The 23,404-nt window shown below is 51.9% G+C and overlaps 2 protein-coding genes across 4 annotated transcripts in view; both read left to right on the forward strand.

The window, feature by feature from the left end:
- GATA4 (GATA binding protein 4) overlaps positions 1-23,404 on the forward strand; it is a 343,627-nt gene that overhangs the window by 126,453 nt on the left and 193,770 nt on the right. The gene's annotated exons all lie outside the window — the stretch shown is intronic.
- BLK (BLK proto-oncogene, Src family tyrosine kinase) overlaps positions 1-23,404 on the forward strand; it is a 76,785-nt gene that overhangs the window by 52,056 nt on the left and 1,325 nt on the right. For 2 of the 3 annotated variants that reach the window (XM_082469288.1, XM_082469289.1), the window contains exons 2-12: positions 5,354-5,462; positions 7,732-7,786; positions 9,262-9,355; positions 10,268-10,366; positions 11,395-11,498; positions 15,860-16,006; positions 16,448-16,600; positions 17,846-18,025; positions 19,157-19,233; positions 21,783-21,933; positions 23,075-23,206. In XM_082469288.1, coding sequence (XP_082325414.1) covers positions 5,355-5,462; positions 7,732-7,786; positions 9,262-9,355; positions 10,268-10,366; positions 11,395-11,498; positions 15,860-16,006; positions 16,448-16,600; positions 17,846-18,025; positions 19,157-19,233; positions 21,783-21,933; positions 23,075-23,206 — 1,300 coding nt within the window. In that variant the 5' untranslated portion in view covers position 5,354. The remainder of the gene's footprint in view (positions 1-5,353; positions 5,463-7,731; positions 7,787-9,261; positions 9,356-10,267; positions 10,367-11,394; positions 11,499-15,859; positions 16,007-16,447; positions 16,601-17,845; positions 18,026-19,156; positions 19,234-21,782; positions 21,934-23,074; positions 23,207-23,404) is intronic. The other variant, XM_082469290.1, reaches the window with a different exon arrangement.

The raw sequence follows: 23,404 nt of genomic DNA on the forward strand, positions 1-23,404 counted from the left end.
AGCCAGGGAGGAGGGAGACGGCTGTACGAGGCTCTGCCTGGAATTCCAGACCTCCCCCGTCCAGCAGCTCCGGGAGGTTTTTCCTCCGGGCAGGAGGGCTTTGGAGGCAGGTGCAGCCTGCACAGAGGAGAGGACTGTGCGTCTGAACCTGAGCTGTGGGCCCAGGGGATGGAGCCCCAGGCAGGGCACCCATGTACCTGCTTTGGGCAGGGAGGTCGGGGGCAGCGTGGGGGCTGAGAACCCCCTCCAGCACCTGGCTCTGCCACCTTCAGTGTGACCTGAACAAGCCACCTCGCCACTCCATCCTCAGCTGTGAAATGAGAATACAGTAAGTCCCCCACATACGAACGGTCAAGCTGCGAACTTTCAAAGATGCGAACGTGCCCCTGTATGCCAGCTGTTGTACTGTACTACTGTACTTTTCAAGGTGCTGTACTGTAAGATTTTAAATGTTTATTTTTTGTGTTTGTTTTTTATGTATTATTTGTGTGAAAAGTATTATGTACCTATTACAGTACAGTACTATATAGCCGACTGTGTTAGTTGGGTACCTAGGCTGTTTTGGACTTATGACAGCGCTCTTGGAAAGGAACTCGTTCGTGTGTAGGGGACTTACTGTAATTGTAACCACCCTATGGATGCTACATGAATATTGAATGAATCATATATGTCAAGTGCTTTCAACCTGTGAAATGCTGGCCACTGTAAATAAAGGGTTTCCAGTTTCTCTATTTTTAGTTACTGCCTGTGCCACATCCCCTGCCAGGCTGAGGCTGTGTTTCACGTTTTAAGCATCTCCCCTGGGGCCTACATTGATCTCCCTGCTCTGGTCAAGGTCGGCAGGGGCGTCTAATTCATTTCAAATAAGCAAGCAGATGTCCCCTCCCCCACAATCCCCTCCTCTTTCTAACCCCTATCCCCTGCACTACACACACACACACACAAAAGCAGACACACGGGTGCATTCACATTCTTGCTCTGTCATGCACTCACAGACACACGCAGGTGCACGTGTGTGCACTCTCTCTCTCTCTCACACACACACAACTCACATCCTTCTCCCATCCATCCTTCACCGCTGGGAGGAGGCCGCTGCCCTCTAAGTGCAGCAAAGCCCCCTGAACCCCCAGGGAGCCGCACGTGTTGCCTTGGGCTTCTGCGTGGAGTCTGCGTTTGTTTCCTGGCTCCACCCAGCCTGAAACTGCTAAAATATCACAGCGGGGTGGCAGCCCGAGCTCGGGGACACAGCTCTGCTTGTCACATGGCTTCCTGGGTAACTCAGGCTCCGGTCAGAGCCTCTGGGGTGGAGGGACCCTAGAGAACCGATGTGTTTATAAAACCCATGGAAAAGCATCTGCATACACACTGCTAAGGAGTCGAAGGACAAGGAAGTGTAAGTAGTGGTGATTTAATCTGAGGAATTTTACTTCCTGTCAAGTTATGTAGATGCTCAGTTCTGCTATCTAAGTGGACATAAAGGTCTGCCCAGGAAGTTTAAAATTGGTGGCAGTATGGTTGACCAGATAGGGTTGGTCATTCGGGCAGGTGCAGAAGCAGGTGTCCAAGTCGGGAAAACTCTAGAAGCTGCTGCCCTCTGATGCTTCATTGAGCCAGGAGGCTGGGAGAGGGAGGAAAGGCCTGAGGCCCAGGCAGCCGTTCTCCAGAGCTGGGGCTGACCCAGGTCCAGAGCTTACGCCCGCTCTGGTCCCCGGCAAGTCATTCACGTCTCTTTTCATTTTCTGCTTGTACCAATAAGATTATGCTTCCTGTTAAAGGATTCAAGGAATATATAAAATCATAAGAAAGAAGGTAAAAGTCCAACGAGGTCTCATTACTTGAGATAAACAATATTAACATTTTAGGAAATATCTTTTTGGAGTCCTGCTTTGCATTAACGCCCACACACGCACTTTTTTAAATTTGCTTTTTTTTCTGTTGGGTGTGGGCGTGCTTCCTCCCTTTCTGTCTCTGTCTCCCCTTCTGTCTCTACCTCCTCCACCAATCACCAAACCTAAACCTTCGTGTTTATCCTCCCAAACCTATTTCCATGTAACATAAAAACACGTGCATATGCCTACATAGGGGTTTCTTGTCTCATTCTTTGGTTTTTCCGAATATGGGACAGCCTCACCCACTTCTTCACATCCGGCTTTTCTCACCTAACTATATGTTGTAGCAATTCCTCTTAGCCTCGCTGGTAAAGATCTAACATGTTCTTTTTGATAGATGCATAATATTTTAGAGACTTTTAAAGTGCAGATTTACTCAACAATTCCCCAGTTGGTGAGCAGTTACAAAGTTTCTTTTGTTTTGTTTTTTGTTGCTACAACTATTGCGGCAATAAATGTGTTTGTATCTCATATATTCCTATATAAAGATGTCTTAGTACACAGTGAGATTCTTGGAAGTGGGATTGTAAATCGAAAGATATGTGTAGTTTTTCATTTTAATAGAACTTGAGAGATTGCTTTCTAAAAGTTTGGCAATATTTCATATTTTATTTATTCAATATTTATTAAGCACTTACTCTGTGCCAGGCACTGTTTTAGCAATTTGGATTAACAATGTATAATGCAAAGATCCCAGACCTCACAGAGGTTTCATCTTAGAAATGGAGTGGGAAAGAACAGATGAAATAACAATAATAAATACTTTTGTACCATAAATGTAGAAAACAAGAAAACACAATTTTCCCTTTCTTTACCATCAACAATTGGTATTACCATTCCTTTTATATATTTCCCTATCTTACTGATGCAACGTAGTGTTTTCTTGTTACTTTGATTTGCATTTTCCAATTGGTAAGTAATTTCAACATTTTTCACATGCCTATTTAGTGATTTGGATTTGTGTTGGATGGAGTGTCTATTTATAATTTTTACTCATTTTTCTATCGAGTAGATTATATGATAAACCCATACGTCTTGCCAAATTTCATGAGCTCTGTGTATATTATATGTGGACATTTGTTTGCCGTATGCTTTGCAAATCTTTTCCCCAATCTATTGCTTATCTTCATGATGGTTTCTTTTACTGTGTAGTACCTTTAACATTTATGAATCTGTCCTTTTGTTATGAATATGTCTTTTTGTCCTCTCTCAGCTTCTAGCTATTCCATCTTTGATAATTGTTATCTCCAAGCTCTGGGTCATATGTATAGTCTCCTAAATTTTCTTCCAATTAAAATTTAAAAATTTTTAATATATTGTTTCAATACACCTGGAATTTATTTTTTTAATATGGTGTGAGATTGGCATCCAATTGTATTTTGTTCTAGGTAGATAGTGATTTCCCCAATACCTTTTATTAAAATAAACCCTCAGTTCTCCACTGAATTAAAATGCCATTGTTTTCATATATGCAGTTTCCATATGTACTGGAATCTGTTTGCATTCTCATTATTATGCGTCACTGATGATATGTCTATTCCTATTCCACTTTCATGCTGGTTTGATTTTACTCTCCTTTTTCATAATTTTAAAGCTAGGGTGAGACTTTATTTGGTCATAGAAACCTTCAGATAATGTTATCCAATTAAAAGTTGTAATTATTGAAAGTACATTTAATTTATATTGGGAACAACAAATAAGTCATAATCAAGAAAGAGAAGAGATGAAAATAATTACAAAACAATACGATGTAAAACTTCATGGTTGGGCTTCCCTGGTGGTGCAGCGGTTGAGAATCTGCCTGCCAATGCAGGGGACACAGGTTCGAGCCCTGGTCTGGGAAGATCCCACATGCCGCGGAGCAACTAGGCCCGTGAGCCACAACTACTGAGCCTGTGCGTCTGGAGCCTGTGCTCCGCAACAAGAGAGGCCGCGATAGTGAGACGCCCGCGCACCGTGATGAAGAGTGGCCCCTGCTTGCCGCAACTATAGAAAGCCCTCGCACAGAAACGAAGACCCAACACAGCCAAAAATAAATAAATTAAAAAAAAAAAAAACAACTTCATGGTAAATTAGAAATGGAGAGGAAATCACGATGTCCTATAAATCTTATAAATTATCAAAGTGGTGCAAGAAGGAGGAAAAGTGGCAGCAAATTCCTGTGGAAGAAACTGGAAATTTATTTAGAGATCTACTATTTAAAAGGGTCCCAGGAACAGATGACTTACCAGCTGAGTTCCACGTAGTCTTTAAGGAACAGATAGCCCCAATGTTGTTAAACGATTCAAGATCATAGGAAGAAAGACGAAGAGATCCCCGGTATGTTATGAAGCCAGAATCATCTTAATGTTAATTCCTTATAGACGAATCACACTCGGGAATATAGATTTTCATTCAAAATAAAATATTAGCAAATAGGATCCATCCGTGTATCAAAAAGACTAAGGCACTGTAACGAAATAGCTTTTATTCCAGAATGCAAGAATGCTTCAGTAGCAGAAAATTGATCAACATAATTCATTACATCAACAAATTAAAGAAGAAAAATTATCATATAACTAGATATTAAATAGTCACCTGATAAAATTCAGCAGCCCTTCCTGGTACAACCCCATAATCCATTATGCAAAATGTGGGTAAGTGTGGTGGTCTAGTGTCAGCCAGGGCTCCAGAGTTGGCTCTGCATTGGTTAACTGTTTGACCGGGAACCAGCTACTTAACATCTCAGACCTCCTACTTGCCCTTATTTTAGAGACTTGAAAGGATGATACAAGATAGGTGAAGTTCTTGGTCAAGAGTAAGCTCTCCTGGAACAGCCGCCCCTGGAATGGGGCTGGTGGTGAAGTGGTGGTGCTCTTGGCCATGGTCCCCGGGGTCTTTCTCACATCTGTCATTTGAAGATTCTTTACCCAAGAAAAATCTTGATCATATTTCACTCACCCCTAAAGAAGATTCCCCGCTATTATTGAAAAGTTGGCATTAGATGCCTGTACTGTCTTTGTGACCTAAATTACAGCATCTCACCTGAAAACCTGAGCTGGAAAGAACCTCAGAATGTTCTAACATGGGCCAAGAGAGGGAATGTGACTTTCCCAAGGGAAGACTGAAACCCAGACCACCAGACACGTTGGTCAGCCTCTTTCTAGACGGCAAGGCTCCTACCCCCAGGGGCCTGGGATCCACCCTGGCGGTTTCTGGCAGTTTCCTCAGGCCAGACCATCTCTGTGTCCTAAACCCAGGAGTCTCTCCTCTCTAGGCCACTTCTTCCTGCTCTGGGAAAAAAGATGGAGGCAAGCTTAGCCCACCCAACCCACTTCTGACCCCATGTTCTGACTTTGACCTTCACTGCCCCCCTGCTTCCCCACCTTTCTAATCGGCAACCGGAAGGGGTTTGGGGACGCTCTTGTGCACAGAGGCTCTGAAAACCTACTCACATCGCCAATCTGCTGTGTGCTCTCCGACAGGATGGGAGTGGTGAGCAGCAAAAGGCAGGTCAAGGAGAAGGGGAAGGGCAGATGGAGCCCCGTGAAGGCCGGCACCCAGGGCAAAGAGGCCCCACCACTGCCGCCCCTGGTGAGTGACTGTTGTGCGCAGCTGGAGCGGGTGGGAGAGGCGCGCACGGAGACCCCCCGCGCGGCTCGGGGGCTGCTGCTCGTCTCCAGCCAGCACCAGCGCCATCTCTAGACAACGCAGGGCTCCAACAAGTGGGCCCCTCCCACTGCCACCCCGGCCCACGTCGCAGCGGTGGCATAGTACCAAGCTTAGCAGCCAGATTGCCGAGCTTAAATCTATGAGCGGTGTGCTTCCAGGTAGGTTACTTAACTCCTCTGTGCCTCAGTGTCCGCATCTGTAAAATGGGTACAGTAAGAATGCCTTTCTGTTGGGGACGTGACCGTAGGCAGGTGTGCAAGGCACAGGACCGGGCCTAGGTGGCTTCCGGTAATTCTTAGCCAGTTTTCAATGCACACGGGCAGCCTTGAAGAGGAAAGGATATCAAAAATGTCAACTTGGAGAAAGGGTGGGGTGAGGGGGTGTCTGGGGCATTTAGCAACATCTGCTGCCCCCACCCCCTGCCCAGAAGCTCCTGATGGTCCTTGTCCCCTTCGTGGCACTGCTGCTGGCATTCCAAGCAGCTTGCCGTCCTGGGATAAGGCAGCCTAGGACTGGAGGGGCCCTCTCCCCTGCAGCAGGCCCTCAAGTTCTCATGGAGCCTGTCACGCAGTTCTGGTCTGTTCACAAAGCGGTTGGCAGCCTTTGACGGTAGCATTCCCAAAGAGGCACTTTTAGATAATGATGTTCGTGTCTCCCCCGCCCGGCCACCTACCCCCTTTTGGTTTGGGGCAGTTGGGAGTCATGCCTGGGTCCCCCAACCCTCACCAGTGCATTTGACTGGCCATTGCTTTATTCTGACAGTGACCTGATGGGGAGGGGAGGGGGGATTGCCAATCCTGTTTCTTAGAGAAATCTTATCTATCCGTGTCCCAATTTAGTGCAGGGCTTGGCAGGTAGCAATGAAATGTTTGTTGAATGAATGAATGATTGACTGGGAAAACGCCGACTTCGACTGTGTTCGTTATATGCTAATAAGTAGTAGAGCCTGGAAGGTTTTAAACTTTTTTAAAAGTCACATCATATCTATTAATTATGGAAAAAAATTATAAATACTCATTATTCTACTGCCCAATGATACCTGGAGTTAGCACTTCAGAGCTCCTGCCTCCAGACCCCTTTTCTCTGGGTTATTTATATTACATGTTTATATTGTCAATGGAACCACGCTATACATGCCATTTTGCAAAATGCTACTTCAAAATTGTGTTCAATAAATATGGAATACAAAAAGAATATTTGGGGACTTCCCTGGCGGTCCCAGTGGTTAAGACTCCGTGCTCCCAATGCAGGGGCCACGGGTTCGATCCCTGGTGGGGGAATCCCACATGCTGCGTGGCCAAAAAAAAAAAAATTTGTAACACATGTGTCAAGTTGAAAAAAGAGCAAAATGAAGAGCCTCGTCATCTTCAGAAGTAGAAGGTGACCGGTTGAGACTGTCTGCTGCCCCCAGCCTATCCTCGTCACCCCAGGCCCCACTATCCTGAGGGTGTTTATCATTCCTTAGCTTCACTTTTTCGGTGTGATCACATATGTATGTGTTTCTAAACACTCTTCAGTTTGATTTTACCCGTTGTGAACTTTAAATCATTTGAATCAGACAGCATGTATTCGTCCGAGGCGTGGGTTTTGGATCTCCGTTACGTTTGTGGGTTTTATCCACGTGGATGCCTGGGGCTGTGGCCACGAACTCGCCCCGGGTTTCGTTGCATAACTCGCTCCAGTTTGTCTATTCGTCTATCTTTGGTCAAAGGGTGACCACACTTCAACGATTTTTATTTTTTTAATTTTTTTTCTGGGAGCCTTCCGGTACAAAGGTTTCTCTACCTGGGAACACATCTGTTGAGTTTGAGGGAAATATGCTTTTAAAATAATTTCCCTTGAGAGCAAATACTCTTTTGCAATTTCGTCTTTTAAAGAAGAACCAGGATTTTAACCCCGGTGATACGGCTTCCCCTCACAGTTCCACAGCTGCCTCTCACGAAGTTGGGGCATCCCCACGTACCCCTCTTCCAGCCGCGTGTGTGGTTGGGCAGGTGGTCCCGGCTTGTGGGAGGTGGCACTGGCACCTGGGGCTTGAGGCAGCATGTGTAGAATTTACCTGTGCAGCCTCCTGGGCCAGCAGAGAGGCTCCCCCAGACCCTCCAGCTGGCACCCAGCAGTCTCACCCCTCCTGCCCTGCCCAGGCCTCGGGGCCGTGACCTAACACAGAGCGTGTGCATTTCCACTGTAGGTCGTGTTTAACCACCTGGCTCCCCCCGCTCCTGGCACCACGCACCCGGACCAAGGTAGGAAGGGGCTGCTTCGGCAGCTGAGGCTCCCCTGGCCACATCCTCCGGGCCCCGGCTTCGTGCAGTTGGAACAGGGGCCGTGGTGGGAGCGGCTTCCTGGGGAAGACGGGCCCTCGAGGGTCGGAGAGGAGAAGGCCTGGGGGGAGGCTGAGGGAGGTGCCCTAGGCTTCACCTGCCCTTGGTGGGTGTCTCTCCAGGAGCCAAGCACCAGCTCATTTAGTGTACCTGAGCCTGGGTGGGCTTTTTTTTTTAAAGACTTTACAAACTACGAATGAGCACCAAAAGAGTTACAGCAAATACAAACAGCATCGTCAAACCCAGGCTTTCAAAAATTCTAGCTCCCAACCTCCCAGGGCGAAGGTCGATGGCTCTGCGTCCCAGCCCTTGCTCTGTTGCATATGGAGTTTCCCATATCTAGTTTCCCAGCCCGCTTTCAAAGGCCCCCTGCCGGCCTTCTAACCACCCCGGTCTCCACTTCCACTCTGATGGGCCGGACTGTGGAGGTGACATAATGAATGACCTCGGCCCTCTGGGGTCGGGGGTTGAGGCCTGGGCAGGGGGCTCACAGAATGGGGCTTCCGGGAGAGCTCTGCGCCAGCATCCTCATAACACACCTGCATCCAGCACCGGGAGGCCTCGGGCATTAGAGCACTCGCACGGCTGCACTGAACAAACAAGCCAGAGCCCGGCTCTGCCCCAGGACTGCGGAGGATGCAAAACTAATTACGATGGGGCCCCTCCGCGAAGGAGCTCAGAGTCTGTCAGTCAAGAGCTGGAATCCAGTTAGTGGCCTCGCCTGGTGCCTGGTGTTTCTTATCCTGCTGAGGATCACGGTTAATTACCGTTAGGGGGGATCCTTACTTCCTGCCGGGGGCTTCGCATCTCCAGGAAGGAAGCCCAGGAGAAGGAAGTAAAACCAACTGCCTTTAGCACGAGAACTTGAATCTCAGAACCGGAGGAGGCCTGTGTCATCTATTCCAGCCCCCCTTCCCGCCAAGGGGAGGTGAACAGCCACACTTTGGGGACAAAGCTGAGTCATCTACTTCTGGGGACGCTAAGTGGTCTCCAGGTGACCTTTTCCAGGGTGGGAGATCTTGGCCCCTCCGAGCTGTGCAGAAAAGCAGTGGTCATTGGAAAGACGCTAAGCCAAGCTCCGGAGCCCGCTCCGTTCCAGGGACCAGCAGCTCATCTGGGCACTGTGACAGGGCCCTGGGTACCGTTACAGGTCCAAGTTACAGCTGCTACGTTCCGAGACCACTACTCCCCTTGGAACAGAGGCAGGGAGGGCAGGGGGAGAAGGGGAAGAGAGGGGAGGGTCATGGCCTCCGAAGTGATAAGGGATGGTTCCCAGACATGGGTCTGTGGCCCTCATGTCCACACAGCCGATCTCCCTAGATCTTCGGGATTTTTCCAGCCCCTACCATCGCACTAGCAGCCCAAGTCAGTGACCATCTCTTCCCTGTTCATCCTAGAGGAACACTTCGTGGTGGCCCTGTATGACTACAAAGCCATGAACGACCGGGACCTGCAGATGCTGAAGGGGGAGAAGCTGCAGATCCTGAAGGAGTAAGTGTCCCGGACACCGTCCCTGTGACTGCAGGACCCCACCCCCCGCCCACCTACCTTTTCCCCAACACGCCGCCCTGCATGGCTGCCTCCAGAATATCTTCTCCAGTGCCCTGCCCCTCAGCCCAGCCCAGTCACTCGGTAGTAGGGGTTCGTATTCACTACTTCCTGCTCTGCTGTCAAAATCCTACTCTTCCTTCAAAACCCACCTTTAACGTCACCTCCTCCATGAAGCCCTCCTGATGCCCACAACGCTTGCCTGGCTGCTCCATCACAGCTCTGGGCTGGAGTCTGTTGGGTCCAGATTTGTCTCCCTTGCGAGACAAGATCTCGCGTGAGACCCTACCCGTGAATTCAGCTTTAGTTTATCCAGGGTTTCTTCTCAGAAACTGCTCTAAAGCTACTCTTTCGCATGTCGGGCTTGTCCTGTGGAGCCTGAGGGCTCCTTTATTTCTTGATGTTCTGCGATAAAGTGTGAAGGCCCTGACCTTTTGACCATCTGTGGGCTCCGGTTGGTCCTCTCCTCCTCAGGCCTCCTTGTTTCTGTCTTTCCCGTCCAGTCCAAACTCACTCCCCAAACCCTAAACGTGTCCCATTAATCGAGAGGAAGGCGTCTCACCAGAGGACTGGGGCCCTCTTGGTGGATCAGGCTATGGAGACAAACCTCCCCTGGAGGCTGCGTTGTTCCCTTTCCTCCCCTGGACCAGGAGCATCTTGGGCCCATCGGATGCTGGCGAGTTGGAATGACCTGGACATCCCGCATCACTGAGCCACCGGCCCCAGTTCCCTCCCTCTGCCCGACCACCTGCCTCTCGAATCCTCTGCCTCCCAGGAGTGAGATGCTGTGGGCGGTGAGCTGCCCAGAGAGGCCCGTGGGAGCCGCCACCTGTTTTGTTTTTCTTTCCCGCCTAGAGCTGGAGACTGGTGGTTGGCCAAGTCTCTCATCACAGGAAGAGAAGGCTACGTGCCCAGCAACTTTGTGACCCGAATAGAGACCCTGGAAGTGGAAAAGTAGGTGGACAGACGGCCCCTCAGAGCGGAAGCGTGTGCTGGCTGCTTCTAGTCTGTGCAGGGCGGAGCCAGAAAGTAGCTAAAGAGCAGAGCAGGGTGTGAACCTGGCACGGAGAGGGCAGGAGAGGGGTGGGGACTTGGTGCCGCTGGGAAAGGCTTGTCTAATGTCCCAGCAACGTTTAAATCTCTGTGTGACACTGAGGGTGTCACTCGGGGAGCCCATCTCACCCTTCCCATCTGTAAAATGGGAGCTGCCCATTTCCTGGCTAACCTGATAGAGACGACCCCATGTCCCACCGCCTTGATCAGCCACGCTCCTCCCCTGCCTCCAGGGCAGGACTCAGGGCTTGCACCTCGGGGGACTCACAGGATGGGGGCCTTAGGGGACAGGTCCGCCCCGGCATCCTCATAACCCACCTGCACACGGCACCAGCCAGGGCCTCGAGCATTAGTGCCCTGAGCAAACAGAGCCAGAGCCCCAGCTCTGCCCAGGACCGGGGAGGATGCAAAACCCATTATGACGTGACCCCTGCCCTGAAGGAGCTCAGAGTCTGTCAAACTCACGAGCTGGCACGGGTCTGCCGCCTCGCCTAGTGTTCCCATCCAGAGATGCTCGTCCTCAGGAGGGCTCCTTGCCCAGCACGCCCGGCCCTGTGCCCGTCCCTGGACCAGCGTGAGGCCGGGGCACGTCCACCCTGACCAGCCTCTGCTCAAGGGGCACTAGAGACCCGACCCCAAGGAGGGTGGGCTGTGAGGGAAGGTGTCAGGTGCATTCTTCCAGAGCAAAATTAGCAAAGGGCACCAAATACTGCTCTCCTTTCATTTCAAGAAAACACCAAGTCCATCGCTGACAGCAGGGAAAGGGACCGAGGGGCATTTCATGTAGCAAAATGTGAGGGGCTCAGCTCAGGGTTAAGTTGGCAACAGGAACACATTTTATCTCTGGAGGGAAGGGACTTGGGTGACAATATATCCGGGAGTGTGGCCACTCTCTGAGGTCTGTCTGCCTTTGTGCTTTTCTTTTCCAGGTGGTTCTTTAGATCAATTTGCCGGAGAGATGCCGAGAGGCAGCTTCTGGCTCCAATCAATAAGGCCGGCTCCTTTCTTATTAGAGAGAGCGAAACCAGCAAAGGTAAGCCTGGGCCTCCGCTGCCCTCCCTGTGCAGCCCGGGAACCCCACCTGCGGCCTTGCTTCTGGGAGTTGGGATGGGGCCAGTGTGTGGGGGTGCTAGGCAGGAGAACCTGGCAGCGTCCGCCCTGGGGGGCCCCTCCCACATCAGGCCAGCCAGGACAGCCCATGGGTATCCGGTAACTGAGCGTGGGGCTGTACACATGGACAGTTCTCCCAGGGCCCCGCTGGAAACGTGCCCAGCGCGAGAGCAGCTCCCATCTCGGGCTGGTCTCACACCGCCTTGGTCAGCAGGGGTGCTGAGGCTGGCGGGGGCGGAGGAGGGGGTGTGACCCAGGGCCACGTCTGGAATCAAAGGATTTGGGAGCTGAAAGAATCCTTAGAGATAATCTCAGCTAGAGGCTGTGACTCAGACACTTCCAGGAGCCTGTGAGGTATAAGTTTGTGATATACAAGGAGGGGGCGGTGATCGTTGAGATCTGGGGGACTCATAGATTCAAACCCACTGACCGAGCAGAACGTTTCTGCCACCACCCTCAAGCCACTGGGTTTTCTCTTTCTCTGTCTTTAGTTTTCTCTCTGTCTTTCCTCCTCAAAGTTCTTTCTGCTATAAAGTATAAAACACATCTAAAAATTGCATAAATTATAAATGAGTGCATAATTATAAACATAGAGTCATGCTAAGTAAACACCTCTGTAACCACAAGAGCGAGAACATTCCAGACACCCAGAGTCCCTCTCCCTGCCCCACCGGTGCCCCTTTCTGATTCACCTCCCCACCCGCCAGAGAAGCCACCACTGTCCTGACGTGGATGGAAATCCTTCCTTATCTTTCTTTATAGTTTTACCACCCATGTTTTGTCTGTTTTTCACCTTTATACAAATGGAATCCTACTATTTTAGTTTTTGTGTGCGTCCTATTCCTTTCACTCAACACTGTAAGATTCTGTATTCGTTTGCCAGGCCTTCTGAAGCAAAGTACCAGGAACTGGGGGACTTAAACAACAGAAATGTGTTTTCCCACAGTTCTGGAGGCTAGAAATCTGAGATCAAGGTGTCAGCAGGGTCGGTTTCTCCTGAGGTCTCTCTCCCTGGCTTGTAGATGACCGTCTTCTCCCTGTGTCCTCACATGGTTGTCCCTCTGTGTGTGTCTGTGTCCTCGTGCCCTCTTCTTATAAGGACACCAGTCATATTGGATCAGGGCCCACCCCAATGACCTCATTTTAATGTAATCACCTCTTTAAAGACCCTATTTCCAAAGACAGCCACATTCTGATGTACTGGGGGTTAGGACTTCAACACAGGAATTTGTGGGGAGAGGGGGGGCACAATTCAGCCCACGACAGACTCACTCGTGTTGTTGAGGATAGCAACAGTCTGTTCACTTTGACTGCTATACGGAATCTAGTATATGAAGATTCCATAAGTTATTGCTATTTCTCCACGCTAACGTTGGTGGACTTGGGGTTGTTTCCAGTTTGGGGCTGTTATGAACGTGCTGCTGTGAACCTTGTTACATATGCTTCCTGGTACACGTTTGCCACTAGTCTTCCATCTTTGAGATACTGGGCCAATACCCCCATTTGAAAGATGAGAAAACTGACTCCCTGAGGGAAGAAGTGACTCATTCAAGACCAACAGTGAACAAGCGTCAGGGCCCAGATCATCTGAGGGGCACCAAAAATCTTCAGAAGCTCTAAAACGTGTCAAACTGGCCTAACCTGGGTGGATGGAGGGGAGTTTCCCAAGCAGGGTGAAGAAAGCCTTTGTTATCAGGACACTGCACAGAGGGACCTGTTACAGGAGAGGAGGTGGCGGCAGCGACATCGGAGGTGAAGGGGAGAGAGGGTGGCTAGACTGTAAGCCTGGCCCCCTGTGTTGGGGCAAAGAGAATGGACAGGGCTTTCCTGGTGGGAGCACCACCCCCTCCCCTGCCCTCTGGCTTACCCCTCAGCTCCACCCATGGCTTGAGAACTGCAGTGAGTGGAAACACTAAAGCAGCAAAAGCTGGACAAAGAGAGCTGCTTACAACCCACTGGAGGCTCAGGGGAGCTCCCGCAGCTCATTGCCCCTCAAAGGGTCAGAGCCAGGTTGGGGAGGTGGAGGGATGCAGTGGTGTGTTGGAGTGCTCTGTGCAGGATTTCCTGAGATGCACCCATGGATGCGTTAAATTATATACACATACATACTAGGATATTGCCACTACTCCATGTGAATAGCAGTGCACCTATGTCCAAGAAACAATATGGGAATCATTAGAGATGACATAAGTGTTTTGTTGGCTGTAGAATATTTCAAACGCATACGGAAGTAAAGCGAACAGTATAATGGAGCCCCTGTACCCAACACCCAGCTTCAACAATAATCAACCCAGCTAATCTCGTTTTGTGTGTATCGCCACCCACCACTCTTACTTTGAAGCAAATCCCAGACATCACGTCATTTCACCCGGAAATGATGTTTTAATTGTTGCCTATTGCTAAGGGGCCCCCTGGAGGGAAAGGGCGTCCCCAGCCTCAGTGTGAAGGAGGAAGGGGTCTCTAAGGGCGGCGGGTGTCTCCTCCTGCCCTTGCCCCCCTCCCCAGCTAGTCCAGGCTGGGATTGGCCAGATGGAGCTGAGGCTTCGGGACCCCACGCACATATACACATCCCCGCATACACATGCCCACACTCCACCGAACTCCAAAGCCCCTGGAGGCCACAGACAGAGGATGGGAGATGGCGAAGGAACACTGCCCCCAGAAGCCAGGGAGCGAGTTCTGGCCCGGAGAGGCCTCCAGGACATCCCTTAGCTTCTCAAGCTTCATTTAATTGGTATCTGTGTGAGGACTGACTCATTTCCCAGTTCCAGGGCAGGTGGTCCTTACAGTGTTAAGAAATCTCAATCTCTGGGAGCCCAGCCTTGCCTATGCCCAGCGCAGCCCACACGCAGCGTGGAGACAGGACAAGGGGATCCAGATTTTGTGAACTGCAAGGATTGAAGTCCCCTTTAAGAGGAAGGAATGCCAGATTGTAAAAAGATATTCGGGACAGGCCCTGGGAGGAGCCCACACGAGAGAGGCCCTAAATCAGAGCTTCCGCGGCACTGCTGGAGGAGAGCCCGGTCTCCTTGGCTGATCTCAAGGATTCGCAAGCAGGGTGCAGCGGAGGGAATGGGGAGAACAGCTCCTTTCCTCTCTAGGGTGATGCGCGGATGAATGGACTCACTAGAGCCACTCTCTGGTTCCTGAGATACCGGGGCGCGTTGCATCCACCCGGGGCGAAGTCGGGGCCACAGTTTGCCGTGTGCGGGCTGGGCTGGGGTCGGGCGCGTGGGGCGGGCTGTGGCGGAGGAAGGGCGCGCCGCGAGGCGCAAGGCTTCTCCGCATCCTTTTGCAGGTGGGCAATAGGAGAGGCGCAATGGCCAAGGGTTAGGGGAGAAGGGATTTGAGATGGGCTGATGGGCTGATGGGGGAGGAAAGACGCCTGAAGACAAACACCGCAGAGCAAAATCAAGCGCCCACACCCAGGACAAGAGGTGTCCAAGCCTGACACCTGGCGGGAAAGGGTGGTACTGCTCGCGGTAGGCGCGCCCTTAGGAAGGGCACGGGAGCCCCCAAGCCTGCCGCTGGCCAGCGGAGGGCCCTGGGGCAAAGTGACATACCCCTCCTGGGCCTCAGCTTCCTCATCTTCCAAAAAAACGTGGAGGAGTGTGGTGCCCAGAGAGCTGGACAGAGACGCTTTATAAAAAACATCAAGTTCATGGAATGTTTTTCAGCTGAAAACTCTTGCCACCTAAATTGCTCTTAACCTTTGGCATCTGCTACATTAACCTAGAAGACAGAATACCTAGATGTGTGTATGGATTTGAACAGAACCCCTGGGGAGTGTCTTATTATGTTCTCCCCCACGGACAGGAGTGCTTGGGGTTGTAATTTGCTATTGCATGTGGGGTAGGGCCAGCCTTTCAGCTGGAATGAATGAATGAACAAATGAATGAGTCAGTCTCTTAGTCCCTCCAACAACTCTGTATTTCTCAATATCCCATGGCAAAGGGTCCCCAAGCCCCAGGGCCCAAGTTGGGGGACAGCCTGATTGCTAAGATAACATCCTGCCTGCTCCAGAGTTCTGGGATTCCCTGGCTGAGTTTTTGGAGATTTGGGGAGGAACGTCAAGGACAGAGTCAGATGGAGCTGCGAGGAAAGGCTTCCAGGAGGGTGGAGGGTGAGATGAAGGAAAAGGTAACTTTTGATGGAAGTGGTCAAAATGGAGAGCAGAATTCGGGGAACTTTTTTCCAGGGTATTGAAATGAAGCCCAAATCCCAGTCCTGGTTTTCCTTCTTTATGCCTTACTTCTCATGTATGTGTCTTTATTAACCCTCCAGGTGCCTTTTCTCTGTCTGTGAAGGATGTGACCACCCAGGGGGAGGTGATCAAACACTATAAGATCCGCTCCCTGGATGAAGGCGGCTATTACATCTCCCCCCGAAACACCTTCCCCACCCTGCAGGCTTTGGTGCAGCACTATTCTAGTAAGAAGGGGCATCTGATGAGGGGGCATGGGGGGCTTGTACCAGAGGAGCCCTTGTATCTCTCTATCACTAAGATCTCAGGATGGTGTGAATTATTGGTGCCATCTTGGTGGAGGGGTGGAGGATTATCCCAAGGCTGGACCTAAGGAGTTGACAACTGTCAACATAATGATTCACATTCTGTGTCCCTAATCCCCTCTACTGGCTGTGACCACTTGGAGAGTAGCAAGTATTTTCAGTCTTAGAGACAGCAAGACAATGATAGCATTCCTTGCTTAATGCGAAACGAACGCAGAGAGCTGTGTGTGTGTGGTGTGTGCACGAGAGGTAGGGGTGGGGTAGGGCGGGCAATAGGGGGCAGGGACACAGCTGGGAGTGATATGGCTCCCATGAGAATGAGACCAATCTGGCTAAAGCCCCACCTCTTCTTTCCTAATGCAGAGAAAGGGGATGGTTTGTGCCAGAGGCTGACCCAACCCTGTGTGAGCCTGGCTCTCCAGAACCCCTGGGCCCAGGATGAATGGGAAATCCCCCGGCAGTCTCTCAAGCTGCTCAGGAAACTTGGGTCTGGGCAGTTTGGCGAAGTCTGGATGGGTGAGTATGTGTCACGCCGGGAGCCGCTCTCTCCCTGTCCTGCGTCCTGAAGCACAGAAGTCTCGGGATTTGCACAGGGCATCATGCTTCCCATAAAGGCTTATGAGGGGGAAGGGACTGGGGCTATATACCCATTTTACAGATGAGGTAATGGAGGCATAGAACACTAAAGTGACTTGCCCTCAGCTGTTCTGCACATGATGGTGAAGCAGGAGTAGAATCCAACTCTCCCACCCCCTCAGCCCAGTCCCTCCTTCGTTCTTTGCTGCCCAGAGCTGCCTTTGCCATTGATTTGTGTGTGACCTGGAACGCCTTGCTAACTCATAGAGTGGCAACAGCATGTTAACCGTGGTGAGCGGTGAACCAGGGGCCCCAAGACTCTGGTAACAGACCAAAGCCACCACTTGCAGCTGTGAGACTAGCCAGTCCCTTAACTTCTGGACCCCTGTGGCCTCACCTTCAATTACAGTTGATGGTCTCTCCTCTGCTCAGCATGGGCACTCTCAGAACACAAGGTGCTTTATTTTATCCCTGGAAAGGTCCGTGTCTCTGGGCATAATTTCACGGTGGGATCCTGCTGCCCCCCCCCCGAATCCTCTGGCACCCAGGACTGATGCCTGAGGCGCCCCTGGCAGGAGCTCCACCTGGATTGTTGCAAGTCTGAGTCATGACTTGCCTTCTCCCTTCAGTGTGGATGGGGACCTCATGGTGGGGGTGGGTGTGTGCAGGTGCCGGCGCTGTAAGGGAAACATCACAGGACGCAGAAAGGGGGAAGGAGTCCCCAGGCCCCCTCTGCGTTCTCTATGCTTTTATCATGGGCTGTAATGCTCCCTGCCACGCGGAAGCTATCAGGTGGTAGAAGAGACTCATTACGTAGGGGTAGGAGGCAGGCTACTTGAAGGACAAGAGATGCACCCCAGACCCAGGCGTAGGGGCAAGGAGGTGAAATGGCCCCCCTCCCAGGCCGGGTAAGTTCCTCCACTGCCTGGGGCTCCCGTCTGGCGGGGGAGGCTGGGACAAGCTGGCATCCCGCAAGGTAAGCAGGCACATCCATCTCTCTCAGGAGCTGTCATTCCAGCCCAGGACCACTTCCGGGGGCGGGGCGGGGGCGGCTGTGGCCTCAGTGCCCCATCTATAGAGCAGGGATGGCTCCTGGAAGCTTAGGTCGATTTTGGTTAAGGGATCACCTCCCATAGCCTCTGGGTCTTCTGAATGTCCTCTTCATTCTCCGTCCCTGGGGCTCAGGTTATTACAAAAACAACATCAAGGTGGCCATCAAGACCTTGAAGGAGGGAACCATGTCTCCGGAGGCCTTCCTGGGTGAGGCCAACCTGATGAAAACTCTCCGGCATGAGAGGCTGGTCCGTCTCTACGCCGTGGTCACCAAGGAGCCCATCTACATCGTGACCGAGTACATGGCCAGAGGTGGTGCCCTGCCCGGGACTGCATCCTTCAGACAGAGGCAGGGAGGCTTGAGGGTGGGAGTCCAGGTTTGGGGGGCCGAGAAGGCTGAGGCTGATCTGCTGCCGTGGGTTTGCCTGGCCAGGAGACCTCCGCAGGAGATCACTGAGCCAGGGGCTGGATCAGTTAGCCAACATCTTTCAGATCTAGGGTGTTCCATGTGCGTGGGGGGCGGAGGGAAGGATGGTGAGAACAAGACGGATAAGTGGTCCTTACAGAGCGGTGTCCTCGGTGCAGGAGCCCTTGAACCAGCATTTTTAAAGTGCGCCTTCTGTGCCTGGCACTGCTTGATGCCCCCTGGGGAGGACAGAGCAAGGCAAAGTCCAGAGAACAGTAGGCTGGTTGTCCAGAGACGGTTCTAGTTCAGGGAACGTTTTACAACCTTATGAGCATTTTACAACATGGATGAAAAGAGAGGATGGGCGAGATGGCCTCTGAGGTCCATGGTGTGGCCACGCTCTCCCGGGGCAGGGGGCTCCTTCTCACCCCTCCTGTGGCCCTGACCACACGCTGATTCTGGTCAGATCCTAACGTGCTGTGCTAATACAGTTCCTTAAAGGTCGTCATGAAGGGGGCCCACCTGGCTCTCCTGCTCACCTCTCAGCCACCCCTCTGGTGAGAATCCCCCGACTCTTAGATGCCAGAGAGCAGCTGCGTTTGTTCCCTGCACCAACCCAGGAGACGGGTCTCTCCATTCTGGTGCTTTCTTGTGCCCTTGGCCCTCGGAGGAAGAATCTCTGCCAACAGACGGTGAAGGGGGCAAGAAGATGCTTTGGAATGTTGTGCGGGGAATGAGCATGTTCTGCTCCGGTCCCCTGGCTGCACGACCCTGAACTTGGCTGAGACCTAGCATCCTCCGAGCAGCGGGTAGCAGATCAGCACCTCCCGGGTGCTGTGAGGGCTGAGATGGGAGTTTCTGTAGAGCAGAGGCACCTGCAGCTGTGGGTGGGTTTGTTCTCTGGGCACAAGAGATCCGACAGAGTGCCACCCACTTCCTGCCGCAGGTGGGGGCAGCCCATACCCTGAGAGGCCGGCCCAGCCAGGGTTGGTTGGGTCACTCTGCACAAGTGCAGCTGCAACTTCTCTTTTCCTCAGGCTGCTTGCTGGATTTCCTGAAGACGGATGAAGGTAACCGATTGTCCCTCCCAAGGCTGATCGACATGTCGGCCCAGGTTTGTGAGAACCGAGTGCAGCGGGCCGGGCCCCCAGACCCTCTCCTCCGTCCCCAAGGCTTAACAAGATCAACTACTTAGAGGTTGTGTCCGTTAGACTTAGGCTGGGCTGTGAAGGGCAGAGAGCCCAAAGTCATCATGGCTTAAACGTGTAAACACCAGAGGTGGGCAGTCTGGGGTGGGCAGCGGGGCCACTCCTCGGAGTCACAGGGACCCAGGTTTCTTCCACCCTCCAGGTCTTAGCAGGTCATCTTCCCACCCAGGGAGGCTGCTCGCACTTTAGCATCTTGTCCTCAGCCAGCAAGAAGAAGTGAGGGGTGAGGGGCGGGGAAGCCCACCTCCTTCCCTTTACAGACGCGTCCCCAAAGTCACCCACTACCCTTGCTCTCCCAGCCCCCTGGCCACCGGTCACCAGCCAACACCTACTGCAAGGGAGCTTGGGAAATGTAGTCTTTATCCTGGGCAGCCATGAAGGAGGGAGGTGGGTTCTATTGCTAAGGACGAGAGGGAGGAAAGGGTGGTGTGGGAGACCCAGAGAGTTCCCACGAATTCCATGTCGCACGGTAGGCCCGTGTTCTGTGGTGACCTCGCCTGCCCTCAGATGGTGCCCACAAACGCCTTCTGTAGACTCAGACGGCGTGAGGTAAAGAGCAAAAGGAAGAGGAGGGATCTTTCCTCCCCGGGGATTTTAGCTGAGGGTTCTACCCGGCAGCAAAACACATCTGGTGGCTCCAAGTGTGCATCTGTTAAAACTGGAACTCAGCAGAAAAGCTCCGGTCTGTGGTCAGCCCGTGAGACACATAAACACACACACACACATCCTGCTGCAGAAAGGCACCCTTCCGCATCCCACACCAGCCCCTCCCCTCCTCCTCTACCGTTATCTGCTGTTAATATCAGGGCAGGAACTGAGGTCACCACCCCTTTTTTCCACTGAGGTGAGCGCAGGCCGGGTCCAACAGGCTGCTGAGGTGGTCTCGGAAAATTAACGCTGGTAACCGGTTTCAAACCACAGCGCAGTGAGCAACCTGCCCACTCTTTTTTCCCCCAATTCTTTTCCTTCTCTCTCTCTCTCTCCGCGGTCTCTTAGTCAATCCTTTGGGAAATCTTGGGTCACCCAGAGGCAAAAGATGTGAAAAGCCACCTGAGTTTATAAGTAGGTGTGGTCAAGAATCTGAAGGTTAGGAAACCAGAAAATCAGAACCTTCCAGGTGAGCAGCTTCTAAACCACATTCTGATCATGCTAACACCTCACTGCGTGCACACACACACACACGCACACACACGCACACACGCACACACGCCCGCACTCACCGCCTTCTGGGCGCTCCTTTTCCTGCTCTGAGGCATGAAATGCCAAGCTCCCCTCCAACCACAAGCCCATGTGCCCCACTTTGCAGCCACACGGCAGCTCCCCCCCTGTCCTGTCACATCTGGGAGCCTTTGCCCAGAATGTCCCCTCTGCCCAGGATGCCTTTGACTGTCTTCTCAGCTGGCAGAATCCTAATCAACGTTCACGACCCAGGTCAAGGTCACGTCTATTCAGTTTTTCTGGACAAGAAAGTGCAGAGAGCACCTTGGTCATGTGTTCCCCTAGCCTCGTGCCTGGTGGATGCTTCTTGAAAGCAGATCTGGGTCCTGCTAGACCTTTTTTTTTTTTTTTAAATTTCTAATACCGCTCATATAGTACATATATATATATATACATGAATACAATATAGTACATATTTGTTAATGGGATGAATACGGCTAAATGCTGTCCAGATATAAGATATTTGGTATTCAGCTTTATAACCCTCACAGTACCATACCAACACGTGTGTGTGATGGAATGATTTAGCGAAGGAATAAATATGAAAATATAATATAATATATAAATGAATGAATAGATGAATAAACCAGTGCACTGGAAGCCTAAGGAGGAGTGGGACCAATTCCAGTGCTGGCTTTGAGGAGGTAAACTGGCTTTCTATTCTCTGCCTCAGTTTCTTCATCCATCCACTGGGAGTGCAGTGAATAAACCCTGAGTTAGTTTCTTTGGCTAAACAGCTCCTCCTGGCCCAATGCTGGTGATCTGGGGCAGAAACAACTCCTTCTTTCACTGCCTCTGTTCCGTCAGGATCCTGCTGGGTTAGGTCCTCCGCCGGGTCTCACCTAACGCTCACCCCAACCCTGGGGCCCTGGAGACCCATCCCCTCACGTTCCATGCCAGGGCACTGACACCCCCTCCCCCAAGGAGCTTAAGCAATGATTCCAATCCAGGGCTCCCTGCTCCAGGAACAGTGCTTGCAACTTGCTGAGGAAATGAAACCCTCTCCCCAGCCTCCTGCCTTCCCCTCCTCTCACGTCCCTTCCTTTTCTTCTCCTTCCCTCTCAAGAGACCTTCCTTTTCTCCTGCCTGCCTTCTGCCACCTTCCTCCCCTGCAGACCCTTGGAAGGAAAGGAGAGGTGGGTGAGCGGTGCGGGGCCCCTGGCTCTGATTCAGAGGATGGCCGGAGTCCTTCTCCCCAAGGGGGGGCTGGCCTTCACCGTGGGGCCCATTCCCTCAGATTGCAGAAGGAATGGCGTATATTGAGCAGATGAATTCAATCCACCGGGACCTGAGGGCGGCCAACATCCTGGTGTCTGAGACCTTGTGCTGCAAAATCGGTGACTTTGGCTTGGCCCGCATCATCGACAATGAATACACTGCCCAAGAGGGTGAGCCGAGCCTCCCAACTCCCCAAGTCCCTTTGGACTTCTTGTCATGCAGTTCTGGCCTTGCCCCCAGCTAGTCCAGCGTTTCCCTAAAGTGTTCTGTAGAGCACAGGTGCCTCAGGAGGAGTGGCTCTGTGAGGGAGTAAGTTTGGAGACACTGCCCAGTCCATCCAGCCCTCCCTTGGAGACTCCCAGCCCACAGCAGCATATTAAAGGCACTGAGAAGTCCTGCAGCTAGGGAACAGTGTACTTGTGCCTCACCTCGGGTCTCCCAAGCTAACTGGAATCCCAAATACTTTTTCCATGTAACTTCTGTGAACCTCCCACAGAACCAGGGGTTCACAGAACACACTTTGGAAAACACTGCTCTAAAGTATGAGCAGCAAAACCTAATACCTGAATTGGGGTCTCCACAGGCACTCTACTTTACTTTGTAAAACTTTGGCAAAAATCTTCTTCACAAGAGGATTTGAAAGGATCAAAATACATTTCATCAAGCAAGTTAGTGAGCATAATTAGCTCAGCATATTAGTCAGTTGATGCAGGAGAAGGATTGACATGCCTTGTTCCCTGAGGGAACTTCAAGGGATAAAGCCAGGCAAGGTGCAGGTGATCAAGGGCAGGGCCATGCGGTCTGTTCTGGACGCCAGCCAGGGCTACAGCCATCCGCTGGGCTTCACGGGCAGCAGGATTTGAATTCCTTCCTCACTGTGACCCTAGGAGGTATATGAGCCATGTGTCACCATTTCCATTTTGCAGGAAAGGATTAAGGCAAAGACAAGTTAGATGACTTTCCCAAGCCGTGGGTTCCTGTTAGTAAACAAGACTCACGGGAGGTGGAAAAGGACTCTCCCATCCCAGATGGAAACACGTGCTCGTTGCCCAATGAAGCCCACTGGGCAAAGACCCAAAGCGGGTGACAGGGGTGGTATTTGTCCTTTCATGCTGCGGACCCCCAGGGTCTGCACACTCCTGGTCACATGTCCTAGGGGTCTGAGTGACCCCCTGAATGCATCTCTGCCTGGCACAGCTGCGCTAACTCAGCCAGGCAGGGCAGGGTGGAGGGGAGGAGGGGCAGGGAGTTGGGGGGCGTGCAGGGGCAGTCAGTCACGGCCTCACAAAGCTGCTCTTGGCTTTCTCACAGGGGCCAAGTTCCCCATCAAGTGGACCGCCCCAGAGGCCATCCACTTCGGGGTGTTCACCATCAAAGCAGACGTGTGGTCGTTTGGAATCCTCCTGATGGAAATCATCACTTACGGGCGTGTGCCCTACCCAGGTAGGCGGCTGCATCCTGCAGCGACCTTGCTGCTCAGGGCTGTCCTGAGATGACTGTGATGGCAGATGTCCCATCCTCAGTGCCTGGGGTTGCCCACCTGCATGTCAGAATGGAGCCCAATGGTTGAAACAGAAACCCAAGTGTGCCGCTCTGGGGGCGGGGCTTCCACCCCCTTCCTCAACGTTGCTCTTGGCAACA

Source organism: Balaenoptera physalus, assembly GCF_965194825.1.
Source record: "Balaenoptera physalus genome assembly, chromosome: 7".
NCBI classification, from domain to species: domain Eukaryota; kingdom Metazoa; phylum Chordata; class Mammalia; order Artiodactyla; family Balaenopteridae; genus Balaenoptera; species Balaenoptera physalus.